Source organism: Cinclus cinclus, chromosome 9 (genome assembly GCF_963662255.1).
Source record: "Cinclus cinclus chromosome 9, bCinCin1.1, whole genome shotgun sequence".
NCBI classification, from domain to species: Eukaryota; Metazoa; Chordata; class Aves; order Passeriformes; family Cinclidae; genus Cinclus; species Cinclus cinclus.
This window is the reverse complement of record NC_085054.1, coordinates 3,745,860-3,760,671: the sequence shown is the minus strand read 5'-3', so window position 1 is coordinate 3,760,671 and position 14,812 is coordinate 3,745,860. Positions and strand designations below refer to the sequence as shown.

Genomic DNA, 14,812 nt, shown 5'->3' with positions numbered 1-14,812 from the left:
CAACAAGTTTAGGTTTCAATGAGATTTCAACCCCCCTCCTGCTGCATGCAATGGCAGCATGCCATTGGTGTCAAGAAAAGGTCTTAAGACCTGAAAATAAATCTGGGTTGATAACTTGGGCACCTCCATCTTTGAATTTCACTGGGGTCTTGATCCTGAAGGGTCTAAAGATCCTGGGTTGTATCCTTAGCTGGTCGATGTGATTGCATTGCTCTCAGTGATACTACACTAATAAGCCAGTATTGGAGAGCTGGAATCTCCACGTTTTGCCCATTTTTCCCCCCTTCCCTGCAGTGCTTAAGTAAATGTCCTGTGGTTCTAGAAGAGCACTGTGGCATCTGCAGCTTTACCAAGTGCTGCTTCTCTTTCGGGTGAACACAGCATCAGGGTCAGAGCCCTGGCAGCACTGTGAACCCTGTGTTGTTCGGATGTTGGCAGCTGTACGTGCACACAGAAAAGGAAGCACTTTTAACCTTGCAGCTCTCCTGACCACACAGCTTTTGGGCTGGGCTGCAAAAACCCACTGAGAGCTTCTCTTGTGGGCCACAGCCTTGCTGGCTTTGAGGGTCAGGAATGCTGCTGGTTTGGGCTGCGGGCACTGCAGGGAGAGGTTTATTTGTTTCAAAGTGTTTTCAGCAGAGGAGTGTTTATAGTGCTCTGAAGTTTCGTAAGAGCTTATTTTTTAAGAGAAACAAATGTTAAGCTGTTTTTAAGCTGATGGTGACCCCTTACCATTCCTGTGTTTTTCCCATGGGATCTTTAAAAGGGAAAGTTTCATATTTTTCCTGCAATCCATGAGAACTGCTGCCTGAAGGCCTTGATTCTACTGTGTCCAAACTAGCAGAAAGGTTTTCATGGTGTTAACAGGACAAGGCTGAACCGAAGTGGGTCTGCACTTACCCTCATGAGATTCTCAGGGCTTGTGCCTTGGGGACACATTTTGACCTCAAGGGTCAATCCTGTGTCCTTTGAAGTAGGAAGGAGTTTTACATGTGGGGGGGTATGAAAGTCAAGCATTTCTGTGCAATGAGTGAGCAGCTGCACGCTGTGGGAAGGAGACCACATATCCATCTCTGTCTCTCTTCGCTCCCCTCATGTGTGGTGCAGATTGTCTCTCAGCAAAGCTGTACGTGTCTCTCCTGACTCTCATTTGCACAGTGAGGACAGCAAATGCTAAGAAGTCCTTCGTGCCCTGGCTGCCCACAGCGCGGCAGAGCTGGGACACGCCAGCACCCCGATCACAAGAGGTTCGCTGAGGATCAGCTGGTCTGTGTGAATTCTCTGGCTGCAGGTCCGTGTGCCCATGCTGTCTTTGATGAGAGAAGGAGGTACAGCCATGGTCTGTTCCAGCAAAGCTCCTGCTCGCTTGGGCTGGGCTGGAGGCAGAGTAGAAGAAACCATTCCTCTGGGGCTCACTGCTTGTCTCGGTCACTTCTTGGACCCAAACACCAATGACATTCCCGCTTAGAAGAAGCAGGCTGGAATGCTCTGTGCAAAGCAAGACACCATCTCTCAAACCTTAGCATGTGCACCACCCCATGGCTTTGCAGCAGGGAGTCACAGAGCAGGGCTGGGGAAAGGACTGTGTGCAGGAGCAGGCGGCAGCGTGCAGTGCAGTGCAGTGCAGTGCAGTGCAGCTCCAGACTGCTCACATCTGCAGCCGTGCAGGCACTGACCCTGGGCTGCTGGGGCTGGGCACCCCTGTCATGTGGGGGCAGGCAGGGTGCCTGCCACACTGCCAAAGGACAAATTTTTTGGTGGCTGGCAGTTCACTTAGCATAAATGTCGGGCTCTAATTGGCATTTGATTTGTCAGGGACACCGTGCCCTCCCTGCTATCCCTGGGGGAGGTAGGAGGACTCACAGTTGCACCGTGCTGTTGAGGGTGTGAGGCTTAATTGAGAGGAGGCAATGGCAGGTCCATTAGAAAGGCTCTGGAGAGCAGGCTGAGAGCCTGGTTCTGGTTAAGTGTGGGATTTTATGCCTTTTGACGGGCTGATTTAGAGACTGAAATGGCAGGGACTTGGCAGGCTAATTAACACATAATCAAAATTGAGGGGATTTTCCAGTAGATGCAGTGATCTAGTTAATATAAATATTAGTTTTATGGAGGATTGACTTCCCATCCTGGATGAAAGTCTGTCATTGAGGAGAGGCCTGTCATGAAATTATAGTGGCAGCCTTTTGAGGTGAACTTGCATGATTTGCCAAAAAATTTGAAAATACGATAACTATCCAATTTCAATCTGCATATTCATGCAGCTGCCATTCCCTTGCTACCAAACCACCCTGCAGTCATGAGGGCATCTGAGCTGATGCAGCTTCCACCTCACATGCCCCAGAACAACAGCAAGATCATGCCTCGCTGGCATGTCCCCTTGGCCATGGCACAGTGTGGTTGGGGTGGCATTTGGGTCTGTGCAAGCAGCAGACAGTGCCCACAGCAGTGTGGTCAGCTATGGGATTTGACAGACAAGAGGTGGCTGCCACTAGGCTGCAGTGCTGCCAGCTAAAGCACGCTGTGCAACAAAGAGAGTGCAGCGTCCTTTGGAGGGACGTAAATGAAGGCAATTCACGTGGTTCCTCCATAGGAGCAGCAGCTGTAACTCAACAATATTCAGTGAGGGGGAACTGCAGAAGGAATCTGAAATCTCAATAATTGCTTGTGTACACGCTGCCCAACATGTTTTGCTGGAACACCTCCAGATGTGCTGCTGAGATCCATGAGGGAAAGTGCTTTCCTTGAAAGATGTGCAGGACCCAAGCACAGGCAGGCTGACCTTGCAGAGGGGGCAGCTGCTGTGGCTTGTGCTTGCAGTCTGACCCAAACTGTGAGGCTTCATCCCCCACTGCCCCTAATATCCTCTCAGATGGCTTCCTAGCAGGTGGGGACAGGTGTGCCAAGAGAAAACTGCATTGCCCAGATGGTTGGTTTGCAGAGCCCAGCTGGTGATTTATCCAGGACTCACTGCCATGCACACACGAGGGGCTGTGCCATCGTCAGGCTGGGGTGGTTCCATGTTCACATTACTGGCGTCCTTACATCCAGATGATCTCATAAGTGTTCCATGAGATTTGTGCCATAGCATCAGTTGCAAAACAGTGGTAAAATGCCTGAGTGGGTTTGTCCTGCCTTTTTTGAGCTGGCGCTTTGAACTACCGGTGCCAGTTCTGTGGGGGATGTAGCTATCGTGTTAGGAATAGAGACTGCAAAGCAAAGTTCTGGGAAAGAGATTAAAATGCATTTCTGATCCTGGAAGAATTGATCAGCTCATCGTTGCAAAGCTCCCTTCAAGTGTTTTAACAGGGGAAATCAGCCTTTCAGATGCTTTTTGTGCCAAAGGCTTCCATTTACTGTATCAATCAGAGTGACTACTGGAACCACCAGGCTTCCACATGCTGTTCCAACAATTAGCTCCACAGTGCCCTTATTCAGTCAGTCTCAGCAAATTTGTAGGGCTTTTCCAAAAGTCCAACTAGCCATTAGAGTGATCCAGCCATTTCATCTTCAAATGACGTACAAACTCATGCCTGCCTACACTCGGCTTTCCAACCCAGAAACTGGCACTGGTACCAGGAGCAGGAGCACATGATGTCCAAACCCACTACTGCTTGCAGGGGAGCAACTGGAAAAACCACCTGCAGACTGAGCCTCCTTGCAGTCCTTGGGACTGACAGGAGGTCCTGGAGAGCTCTGTGGGCCCCAGCAAGAATTGGGCAGAGAGCACAGGAGATGGAGGGTTCCCAAGTCTCTGGAAGATCCTGTGTTGCTGAGGGGAACATTAGTTTTGGCTGAAGCTTAGGAGTTTCTTTGATGTCACAGTTTGATAGGAATGGGAACAAACAGAAGGTCAATCCTGGAGGGAGGGACGTGACTCAGAGGCACACAGGCTCTTCTGCCGAAGTGGCAAAGCAACCATACTGGATACCACTGGTTCTCAGAGTGTTGATAATGGGAGGTGTCCAGCTGCACAATTAGAATAGTCCCCTCAGGTCAGCTGTAGGCTATGGGTAGATCCAAAGATGGCTCAATACCCTGCACTCAGTCCAGCTGCTTAGATACTGGCACTAACTGTTGGTCCTGAATTTTGAGGATCTGGATTAGATCATTCTTGAGCCTGACTAGTGCTTTTATTAAAGATTTCCCTGTGAGACCATTTCAGATGTGAGATAAGTGTATGACTGCAGTCTGATTTGCTCCCTTGTTTGTTGTTGCTGTTCTTTTCTTGTTGCTGCTTTTTTATTTGAAGAGGCTTGTAGTGAATTACAAAAAGAGGATTTTAATTCAGGAGACCTTGATGACTTATTATGCCTTATCACTCCTTAGGCGTGGAGTACAGCTTGTTTTTTTTTTTTTTTTTTTTTTTTATTCCTCCACTTGTTTATCTCCCACATCTCCTCCTCCACTACTACCACTCTGAGGTAAATCACAAGAACACTCCTCCATTAGAAAACGGCATGGTACTTTTTCAAGTGATTCACTCAAGCAGGAGTGGGCAAACACACTTTCATCCTTTTTTTCTGCTACTGTTTGTTGTCATAAAGTGCCAAGTGGCCCAGGGATATTTCAAAGGTGCTGGAAAAATTTTGCTAAAATGTTGCTGTTTCTTTATGTGGCCAGTCGGGAACAGATTTGTCCTTCATACAGCAAAATCAGTGAAAATTCATAGGAGTGGATATGCTTTTGAAGTACTTTGATCACACATGCTAGGAGTGGAATGATGGCAAATATTCATGTTATCTCGTCCTAAATTTATTTTAGAAGGCTGCGTAGCTCACAGTGGTTGGTTTCTGCTCTCTGGCACTGATAACGTTGCAGCAGGGCCAGTGCCACTGATAGATCTCCTTTGGGCTGCAATGCTACCTGGCTGCTGAGCAGTAGTGAGGTCAGCTGCTGTTTTCTGGGTGGAACGTGTCTTTCCATGGATTCCAGGTTCAGGTCTCTCTGGTTTAAGCTCTGGAGGTGTCTTGAGTGAGTTTTACAAACATCCTGAGTACAGATGCTGCTGTGGGCACTGAAACCACAGGGGGAGCAGGGCAGGCAGGGGCAAGCTGCTGCTCAGAGCTTGGCCCATCAGGCACAGCAGGCTAAGATGTGGGGGAAGGAAGTAACAAACACTTCAGTGTAGTTCTGGGGCAGAGATAAATCCTCTTGTGCCTGGGCTGGCACACGCTGGCATGAAGCACCAGTGGCACTTGCCCACTGTGTAGCAAAATTTTGCTCTGTTGAGCAAAATGCAAAATCTAGCAGTATGTGTAGCTGGCTTGTCTGAGTCCCCTTGCACTGCAGCTCTGCAGCTGGAGCAACCCAAGGGACTCTGTCCTGGCACTGGTCATGATGGAGGGACAGGCAAAGATCATTTCAGCTACATGCTTGGCTTTCACTGTGTGCTAAGGGATTTCAGACATCCAAGCTGCAAATGGGAAACTCCTTGAGGAGGCTTTTCAGTGGAGAGGGCTGGAAACCACTGCTTCCACATAATGTCAGGTGTGCCTGGGGATTTGTATCCATGGGCTTCTGCTGCTATTGGTATTCAGATCAAATATCTCCAGTTCCAGCTTCAGCCTTGAACTTCTCCTGGGATATCAAGTGTATCAAATCTCTCCTCCCTGAGGACTGACAAAAAGTGTGGCAGAATTTAAATGTAATATTAGAGCAAGTGAATCCTCCGTTGTATGTATTTCAGCTACTTTCAAGTTTGCAAACACCCAGTTGTCACCTATGCATGCTTCACATACTGGGTCCATGTCCTTCCTCTGTGCTGTGCTTTAGAGATTGTTTTGGTGCATTACAGAAAAACTGAGAGCCAGAGTTTTGTTTTGTTGTGTGTATCCACAAAACGAGATGAGTTTTCAGCACTGGCATTTAGAAAAACCCACCTCAGGCTTGTTCACTGAGGAAGCTCCCAGTAGAATAAACACACATAGCCCCTGTCAATGCAATTATCATGGCATCACTTTCCTCTGACAGTACCTTGCTCCAGCTTTTTAACTTCTTCTAATTATGTCAGTCTTTTTCTTAACCACTTTCTGCTGTTGGTCTCCTACCCAGGGAGAGGGTTGGTGGCTGGTGGGAGAAGTGTGTGACTCGATGCCCTGCCTGGGCTGATACCCTGCAGAGGGTGCAGCAGCAGCACAGCTGGATGAACACACAAAGGGTGCAGGTGTGAGAGCCCACTTCTGCAGGCATGGGGCTGCACTGCCATGCAGCACTGCAAAGCCACTTGGCAGGAGGTGAAACACCTGTGGCCAGTGGATGCAGAAAATAATAGAATGGTGTTTTCCTCTCTGAGCAGATGTCAAGAATTACCTGCAACTGCAAAGCAGCGGAAGGAGGGAAGGCCAGCGAGCTCGGCTCATCAGCCCCACCATCTATTTGCCCCAGAGTGCTGTCTGCATGGTTTTCCAGTACCAGGCATGGGGCAGCAATGGGGTGATGCTGCGGGTCTGGCGGGAAGCCAGCCAGGAGCACAAGGCACTGTGGGTCATCACGGAGGACCAAGGGGAGGAGTGGAGGGAAGGCCGCATCATTTTGCCAAGCTACGACATGGAGTACCGGGTAAGATGCTTGCAGAAGGTGGGCTGGACCAGGTAGACTTCTCCAGCATCTTGATTTCAGTGCTTCAGAGCCCAGGCCTATTCATCACTGGGGAATGTGGCTGTTTTCATTGTGTTTCTTAAGTTGCCATAGTAACTAAGATACACTGTTTGTTATTCTGAGAGTGCCTGTCTTCTGCACAGACTTGGGCCTTTGTTCAGCCTGTTGCCTTTAGTATTTCTCAGATCTCCCATTTAGCAAATATTCTCCCTTTTTTTTTTTTCTTTTTGTTTTGTGCATTTCTTCCCCCTACAACTGAAGGTCTTCAGATAGTCTGACCAGAGGCAGATGTGCAGCTCCAGGGAGCAAACCTAGCAGCCAGGAGAAGTGGGAAGCTGGGAGGGAGCACAGCCAGTTCTTTAGGGTGGGCAGCAAACAGCCATTCTCCTGCCTCAGTTGCAAGTGTTGACATAGGAGAAGGAAGAGGGAATGCAGGCATGTTTGTGAATCCTCTTCTCTGCTACCTTAGCCTAGATCAGAAGGCTGGGTGCAGGGCTGTGGGATCAATGCCACAGGGAGGTGTCCTTGCAGGCAGGCATGGATCCCAGGCACCCTAGGTGAAAGGGGCCACCTAATATGGGGAGAGGAGGTTTGTGAAGTACATAGCTCTAGGAAATTGTTTGGACCCTTAGAATCCTAGTTATCACTAAGGTTGAAAAAGGCTCATCAGGAGCCAGGATCATCACGTCCAATCATTAATCCAGCATCATCAGGTGCAGCACTAAACCATATCCACAGGTGCCACATCCACCTGCCTTTTGAACACTTCCAGGGATGGTGATTCCAGCACTTCCCTTGGCAGCCTATTCCAACACCTTCAGAGCAGGCAGGGGAATATAAAGCAAAAGTTTTGCCCTGGAGCTGCCTGACTAGTTTGTTTGTATGGTTTTGTTTTTTTAATAAAATACCAGAAAATACAATATGCCTACAGATAAGAATGATGGGCACTGGCTGACTACTTTGTGTGCTAAACATGAATATACCAGCATTAGCTGAATAATGGCGTCATTATGTAAATACTGCAAGTGTCTCCACTCAGCAGTTCTTAGAGCTAACGACTCTACTTATTTTTGTAAATATATTTTGCCTGTGATTAAGTAGGAATAAGCTGACCCTTCTCCCCTGACATTTCAGTACTTCTTATGTAATGTTGATGGAAACAGCACTTTGCAGTTAATGCATTTTGTGTCCTTCCCTTCCTTTTTGTGATCATAGCTCAGTTAATACCATGGGCCAAAGCTGCTGCTGCAGTAACTCAGTTATGCCACTTGCACCATTTGTGCAAGAGCTAGGGGATTCACTGGGTCTTTATTCATTATGAGAGACATTTAACTGAACAAGTTGCAAGCCAAGTGCTGCCAGGCCAGGCAAAGATCTCTCTGTTGAACCTATCCTTGCACAGCAGTTTTCCCTGGGAAAGGGGTGGCAGAGGCAGGGTAAGGAAGCAGGACTAGTGGCAGGTGATCCACAGCTCTGCAGGGAAAGCCAAAAGCAATTTCCCACCCTTTCCTTTGGGAGCAGCAGCCACTCTCTCTGCTTCCCAGCTTAGCATTGACATTTCTGTGCCGATTTCCCACAGATCGTGTTTGAGGGATTTATCCGCAATGGCCACTCGGGAGAGCTGGCCCTGGATGACATCCGGCTCGGCACTGACATCCCGCTGGAGAACTGCATGGGTACGTGCTGCAGGGGCAGGGAGGGAGGGGCAGCTCAGCCTGGAGAGCCTTGCCTTGCAAGCTGGCAGTGGGCACCCTGTCCCCTGGCTGAGTTACCAGGAGTCTCTGCATCTCAGCTGGGACTTTCATTGCCCAGGAAAGAAATGAGGGCGACTCAGCCTCTGGGGAACAGGCTCTGCCTGCGTTGGTGTGAGAAGGAAGCACATGTCCCTGCCACGCAAAGCTGAAAGAGCAGCTGAGGGTTACTGAGGACTACTCTATGTGATAAGGACATACACCAAATTTAAAAGGAAAGCGCTGAACAAAAGAAGCCAGCTGTCAGTCAGTATTACACGCTTAGAGGGGCCGAGGAGTTCAAAAGGAGTCTTCTCTAATAAGAAAAAAAAAAAAAAAAAACAGAGAGGTTTTACAGCAATGTTAACAGAATAACAAAAGAAATTTTTGCCCTAGAATTCACCATTTCCAAAACCAGGTAAAAACAGAGAGGACTTGGGGGAAAAAAAAAAAAGAGGAAAAAGGTGTGTTTCAGCAGTTTGCTGGTGGAGCCATTGCCCTGCACTTTTCCTCTAGCTGGCATATCCATGTAGTCACACTGATGGCTCTGGCTGCCATCTAGCTTGGGTGTGGACTTAGAGGTATCCCAGTTGAGCATGGGACCAGCAGTATTTCATGAGTGGGATCTGTGCTGAGAGCTGCCCGGAGCAGCGAGGTCCTGCTCTTCTGCATGACCTGGGAGAAGCATGTCTCACTAGGAAGTGTCTGACCCATCCTGAAGCCATTGGAAAAAGCAGAGAGGAGCCTTTGAAAGGCCCCATTCAGTGAAGCTGCTCTCCTCACCCCCACTAAGGGTGGATCCCAGTGCCTCCTACCCCAAGCAGGACAAACACTCTCTTCAAGGGGTGTTTCTTAGGGGAGGAAGCACCAGACAAACCATGCTTGGGAAGAGCTTGGCCCCTATGCAGGCAAGTGAGGGTGAAGATGGTGCAGGAACCAGCACTGATAATAAAACAGAGGGCTAGGACTGCCCCAGAGAGGCTCTTAAGCACTGTCAGTCCCCGTTTCTTTGATGCTTTGAACTCTGCTGGTCTCCCATCTGCTAAAGGAGCTAATACTTCAGATGTCAAATTCCCAGTATTTAAGGCTTGACAGTGGTGTTTTAATCTCTTGCCTTCTATGGCATTAAAGAGAAGCAAGACCCATGATTAACATTAATAGTATTTCCTATCTAACTTCTTTGGAGCTTAGCAATTCACCTAGCTCCAGTCTCATTGTACCTTGGGCCTCATGAAACTAAAGCTTAATATTTCAAAAACAAAAGCAGTGATAAATTACAAAATTTCAAGCATTTCCAGCCCAAAAAAACCACACCAAACTGCTACAGAAAATTATTTTACCCAGTCTAGGAATTTGAATGTGGATCTTAAAACACATAAGGATAGTTTTTTTCAGATCAGTTCCAGCAAAGGGCTCCCACAGCAAACTTTAACATAACTTAGGGGTCATTTCCAATTTCACCAAAATAATGATGAAATGGTAGCAATACCATGCTGCTCTTTTTCTTTCAGAGCCTCTAGAATAGCTGACTCCAGCACAGGCTACTATTTTTTACAAACATAATCCTTGGAAGTAATCTGATTCCTTTTTAGCATGAAAGAACGCTAATAAGTCACAATAATTTTTTTCCTTTGACAAATGTGTAATTCGCATTTTGAACCCGAGTGATGATTTCATAGCACTCAGTAGAGCCAGAGTCTGCTTCTGTGACTCACAGGCATAATGCAGAAGTAATCTAAAAATAATCAGAAGTCTATTACTTCTGCAAGAAAGTAATCAGTAGTAAGTACCGATTACTGCTTTTCAGATCCAGTAATTTGTAATAGATTACATCTTCAAAGCATCTTCAAAGAAGGAAAAATATCACTTGCCTTTGTTTCTTGTCACTGTGAGATGGAGAGGAGAAGGGCATCACTGCCAAGAATTAACACAATTCCCATGTGAGCAGCAGTGCCACAGCTGAGCCAGAAACCAAAACCACTTCTGGAAATTTAGGGGATTTCAGGGTTTCATCACTGGGCCAGGTGAGGCTTTCTCATTGGATGACTCAGGCCAGCCAGGCGGCATCCAAATTACCCTCAACCTCAGACATATTTTTCTCTGAAGTGTGTTTGAGTCGAAGCTTTTTTGTGTCTTTGGTCCCCAGCTGGGATGTGTTTCTCCTGGTCCTCCTGAGGTTGGCTGGCTCCCTGTGCTGTTCCCAGGGAGTGGCTCCTGTGTGGCACAGCCACCCACCTGCTGCACTTGGCCACTGCAAATCAATGGGGGCGTGAACTGGGGACTTGGTGTGTAGAACTCCCCTCTCTAACATGAGCTTTTGTTTTTCCTCTGCAGAACCCATCACAGCTTTCCCAGGTGAGAACTCCTACTTTCCAGGTAAAACTGCACTTCTCTCGGTTGTTTTGTTCTGCTGGCATGGGCTTTTACATCGAAGGAAAGCAATGTGTGTGCTTGTACAAACAGCAAATGTTCTGAGCACTGAAATGGCAAGTGTGTACTAAACCTCCCCCACCACAGCAGCAGGAGATGGCATCCTCTGACTTCTGCTAGGTGACAGGGAACAGGCAAGCAGGCAAGTTCCCTGTCTTGGGACTGAACAGCGTTAGGAAACCTGCCATCATGAGAAGCACTTAGCTCCTGAAAAGCACCTAAGCCTAAAAATGGGAAGGCTGAGGAGTAGTTTTCAAATCACTTAAACGGAAGAAAAGAGTAGCCAGTTAGAAGTGAAATTTGGTGGCAGTAACTCGCATTATTGTGAGGGAAGGTGGTTCTCTAGCTGGTACATACTCCAGCAGTGGTGGTGTTCAATGCTGGCAAAGGAGGGTGGGGCCAGTCTGCTTGGACAGGGAAGGGAGTGGGGAGGTTGTAAGTGAGAAAGCAGAGTGCCACGAGAAACTCTGAAGGTGACAGTGAATTAAAGGGAAACAAAGTGAAAATGGTGCATTTAACGGCTTGATACTAGCCTGGAGAATAGAAACCAACATTTCTCTGATCAAACCTGCAGGGTAGGAGAAAAGGTGAGGAACTCCAAGAAACTGCCTCTCTTTTCCGGGTGGGTGCTGTTTGTCTTGCTCTGGGGTGGGAGAAACTATCTGCTTTTGCAGACACCAGTTTAGTGTGAGAGGTTTACCTGCTTTTTAAATTTGGATTTCGTTTTCCTGCCTGCCTCTCAAGAAATGTGTCTAGGGGTTGTGTTGCGATAAAGAGTTGTCTTGGAGATCCCCTTAATTTTGAGAGTTGTTTTGTCAATTCAATCAACATGCCCTTTGCTTTCACTGGGACATGATGTCTGTACTCCATCCCCTGCTGCGCTGATGAGCTGTGAGATATGGCTGGACTCTACCCTAGAAGCAGCTGCATTTTTGTGTGGGCAAAGCTGTCTCTCCTGGGTGCGTGCACTGGGAGCTGTGGCAGTGAAGGCAAAGTAGGCGCCGAGACTGAAGTCACACACATAACTCTGTCCCTGGGGATTCAGGCTGTGGGGTGTTACCAATGTGAGGGACAAGTGCAGGGTCTAACACCATCTTCTACAGTCACACCCATACTGTAAGAACCAGGATTTTAGTTCTGCTTGTTTATAGGCTGCTTATTTATCTGATATTCAGGCTTGTGGTGTTACAGTAAAGCTGCTGCGATATTCTCAGGTTAAAGTTTCACAACCATTCATGACATTCACCATTGCTCTACATTCTCCTAGGACTGGTCTGGTACCTATTTTGCAAACACCATCCTTGTCTTTTGAGACTTGTTACAGTTTGAACCTCTTTCTGGGTCCTCACATTCTATTCTAAAGTCTATGCTAAAGTCCTGCAAATTTGTATTGTTTGTCTTCTCCTTCACCCCTGCCCTGCTGCCTGAGTGCCTCCACTCCCCCATCATATTACCTGGGGCACACTGGCTGGGGAGAAACAGTGAGGTCCCTGAGCACCACAGGCAGATGCTGTTACAGGCACACCTCCCCTTCCCACTGGAACTTGTCAGCTTGTTCCAATGGCTCCTGCCCATTCCTGGACCCCTCAAGGATATCTTAGCATTAGTTATAATAGGGGAGCAATTTCAATTGCAGCAAAAGGTTGAAAAGGTTTCCCTGGATGACAGGCAGGAATAGATGGTACAGAGGGATGGAGTGACCTGGGAAAGAGCAGAGTGTAGAGGGAAAAGATGAAGAAGTGAAGATAAAGATAGGAGGCAAGTACATCATAACAATTAAAACGAGGGAGAGACAGACATGCCCAACAGAATAAGTGAGTAAAATGAGGGAAAGAAGTCCCTGGCTGAAGAAAAAAAATTAAGAGAAAAAACTATGCACAAATTACTGAGATGTTCTACAGCCCCCACTCCTGCAATTACATGATGAGCTGAAAAAGTCAGGTGCCATTAAAAATAACAGCAAATCCTTCCTCCACTGGCTTGGGAGCAAAGCTGAAAATATGTGCCTTACAGGCTCCAGGATCACAAAGCAAATAATAAGAGAATTTGTGTAGGTGGAATATATTTCACCTAGTGGGTCAGAAGCTTACGGGATCAGGAAAGTGTGCTTGAACTGTACTGCATTTGAGCATTGATGCATTCTACCCATAAAGAAAGGGTACAACAAGTCTCTGGAAGCAAGGAATTAGATAAATACCAGGCTAAAAATAAGTGATATATTCCAAAGAATGCATGGAGGAAAAACATGGGGAGAATTTGCCTTTGGGACTCTCTCCCTGCGGGTATCCTGAAATCAAAATAGAGATATCTCCCTGGAGCAATGGCAGGTAGCAAGTTATGCAGTTGAGACTGACACTGGTTTTGTGGCATTCAGATTAGATGAGTGTAATGCTTGCTTTCATCTGTGTCATCTATGAAAAGTCCAGCTGTGTTTCTTGTCCAAAGCAGTTAATGTCAGTGATTTCGGGAAGGAATATGAGCAGTGATATGGCAGTGGCAGAGCAGACAGGCAGCCCTCTAGGCAGCTTTCTGGAAAGAATTTTCTCCTCTTTTTTTTTTTTTTTTCCCCCCGAATGACTATTGCTTTTTCTTCTTTGGGTTTTGATTCTCACTGCAAAACTCCAAAACTAATCCCTATAGAGTGTTCCCTGCTGAAAAGAGAACAGGGCAGTACCTGGCCAGGTTGGAGGTGTGAGCACCAGCAGCACAACCACATAATATATCTATCCTGTAGGGATTAAATCAGGTTTCCACTGACTGGTGTTCCAAGCTGTGCCATAAACACAGCAGCCACAACTTGACAGCAACAGCAGGAGGCAGTTCTTTATTAAGACGAGAGCACTAGTGAATAAGTGAGGAAGGGCAAGTGTGTGTGTGGCGGAAGGCAAAGGGGAGTGGAAAAATTATTAAGTTAAGAAGATGGAATTTTTTTCCATCTCCCTGAGCAGTGAACTTTTCCACTGATATAACAGAAAACTTCCAGAGAGCTGCAGAGCCAGTAAAAACAGAGCAGATAACATCAGTTCTGTGTGCTGAGTGGATGGGCAGCTATATTTAGTGGCTGGCAGTGTAAGGAAGAACAATCATTAATGTTGGGAATAGGCTTCGTTAGGGCTTAGAGACAACTGAGTGTGATTCCTTAATGACTTCAGTTGCTAAATGAACTCTCCAGACTTCTGCTATCTCCTCGGCAGGACCATGCAGTGTGGAAATGGGGGCTGAGGAAGGGCTCTGCACCACCCCTCGTGCTTGAAGCCTTGGCTGGGACATCTGGAGTGGGTCAGGGCCGAGCCAAGGCTGTTCTGAAGCTGCAGCCGGCTTGAGTTCCCCCAGGGATCTTTTCCACAAGCAGGATCATCTGCAGTACATCGTGCTGCTTCCCTCTGTCCCCAGGCAGGCAGAGGGCAGAGGTGCATGGGGAAGGGGCAGGGGTTGCAGGCTGGGCACATGCTCCTCTCTGGCCAGACCCACCCTTTATATGCTCAGCCTTCCCCTGGGCAATGTACAGCCATCAGGAGGAAGCCTTCCTCCCACTCTCTTGAGACTCAGGAGCTGTTGTCACCCCTGACACCTGCCCCTCTCCCCATCCCAGCTTCCACCAAGGAACCTGGTGCATATTGGTGGTGTGAGAGGCTGTCTGTCTGTCTGTCTGTAAATCTCTCGTTGGAACAAGGTGCTATGTAAGTGTAAGTGTAAACACAAGTGGCCTCTACACAGCGAGCACACCCCCACGACATCCCTGGTGGTCAGCCCTGCACTCCCTGTGCTGTCAGGCACAGGAGAGGTGTTGCTGAGCCATTGGGGATGGTGGTGGGTCACATTCGGGTCTGGGCCAGCTGGAAGTGTGCAGGGAGACAGTGGGGGGGTTATCAGTGAGGCTCAAGGCATGCTCAGCCTCACAGGGAGCTGCTGGCAGCCCCCATGGGATGTCCCACGCTCCCACCCCTGTGCAGACCGGTGAGGGGCAGCAGCTGCTCAAGCAGGTGCAGGGATGTGCTGCTTTCATTCCCCCACACCAGCATGGCCAGTGGAGTTAGGGAAGGAGGTCAGAGGCC

At 47.9% G+C, this 14,812-nt stretch overlaps 1 protein-coding gene across 1 annotated transcript in view; it reads left to right on the top strand.

Moving 5' to 3' along the window:
- Positions 1–14,812, top strand: part of LOC134047167 (neuropilin-2-like) — a 74,084-nt gene that overhangs the window by 57,272 nt on the left and 2,000 nt on the right. Inside the window, exons 13-15 of the mRNA XM_062498130.1 lie at positions 6,296–6,558; positions 8,177–8,273; positions 10,662–10,682. Of these exons, the coding sequence (XP_062354114.1) occupies positions 6,296–6,558; positions 8,177–8,273; positions 10,662–10,682 (381 nt within the window). The remainder of the gene's footprint in view (positions 1–6,295; positions 6,559–8,176; positions 8,274–10,661; positions 10,683–14,812) is intronic.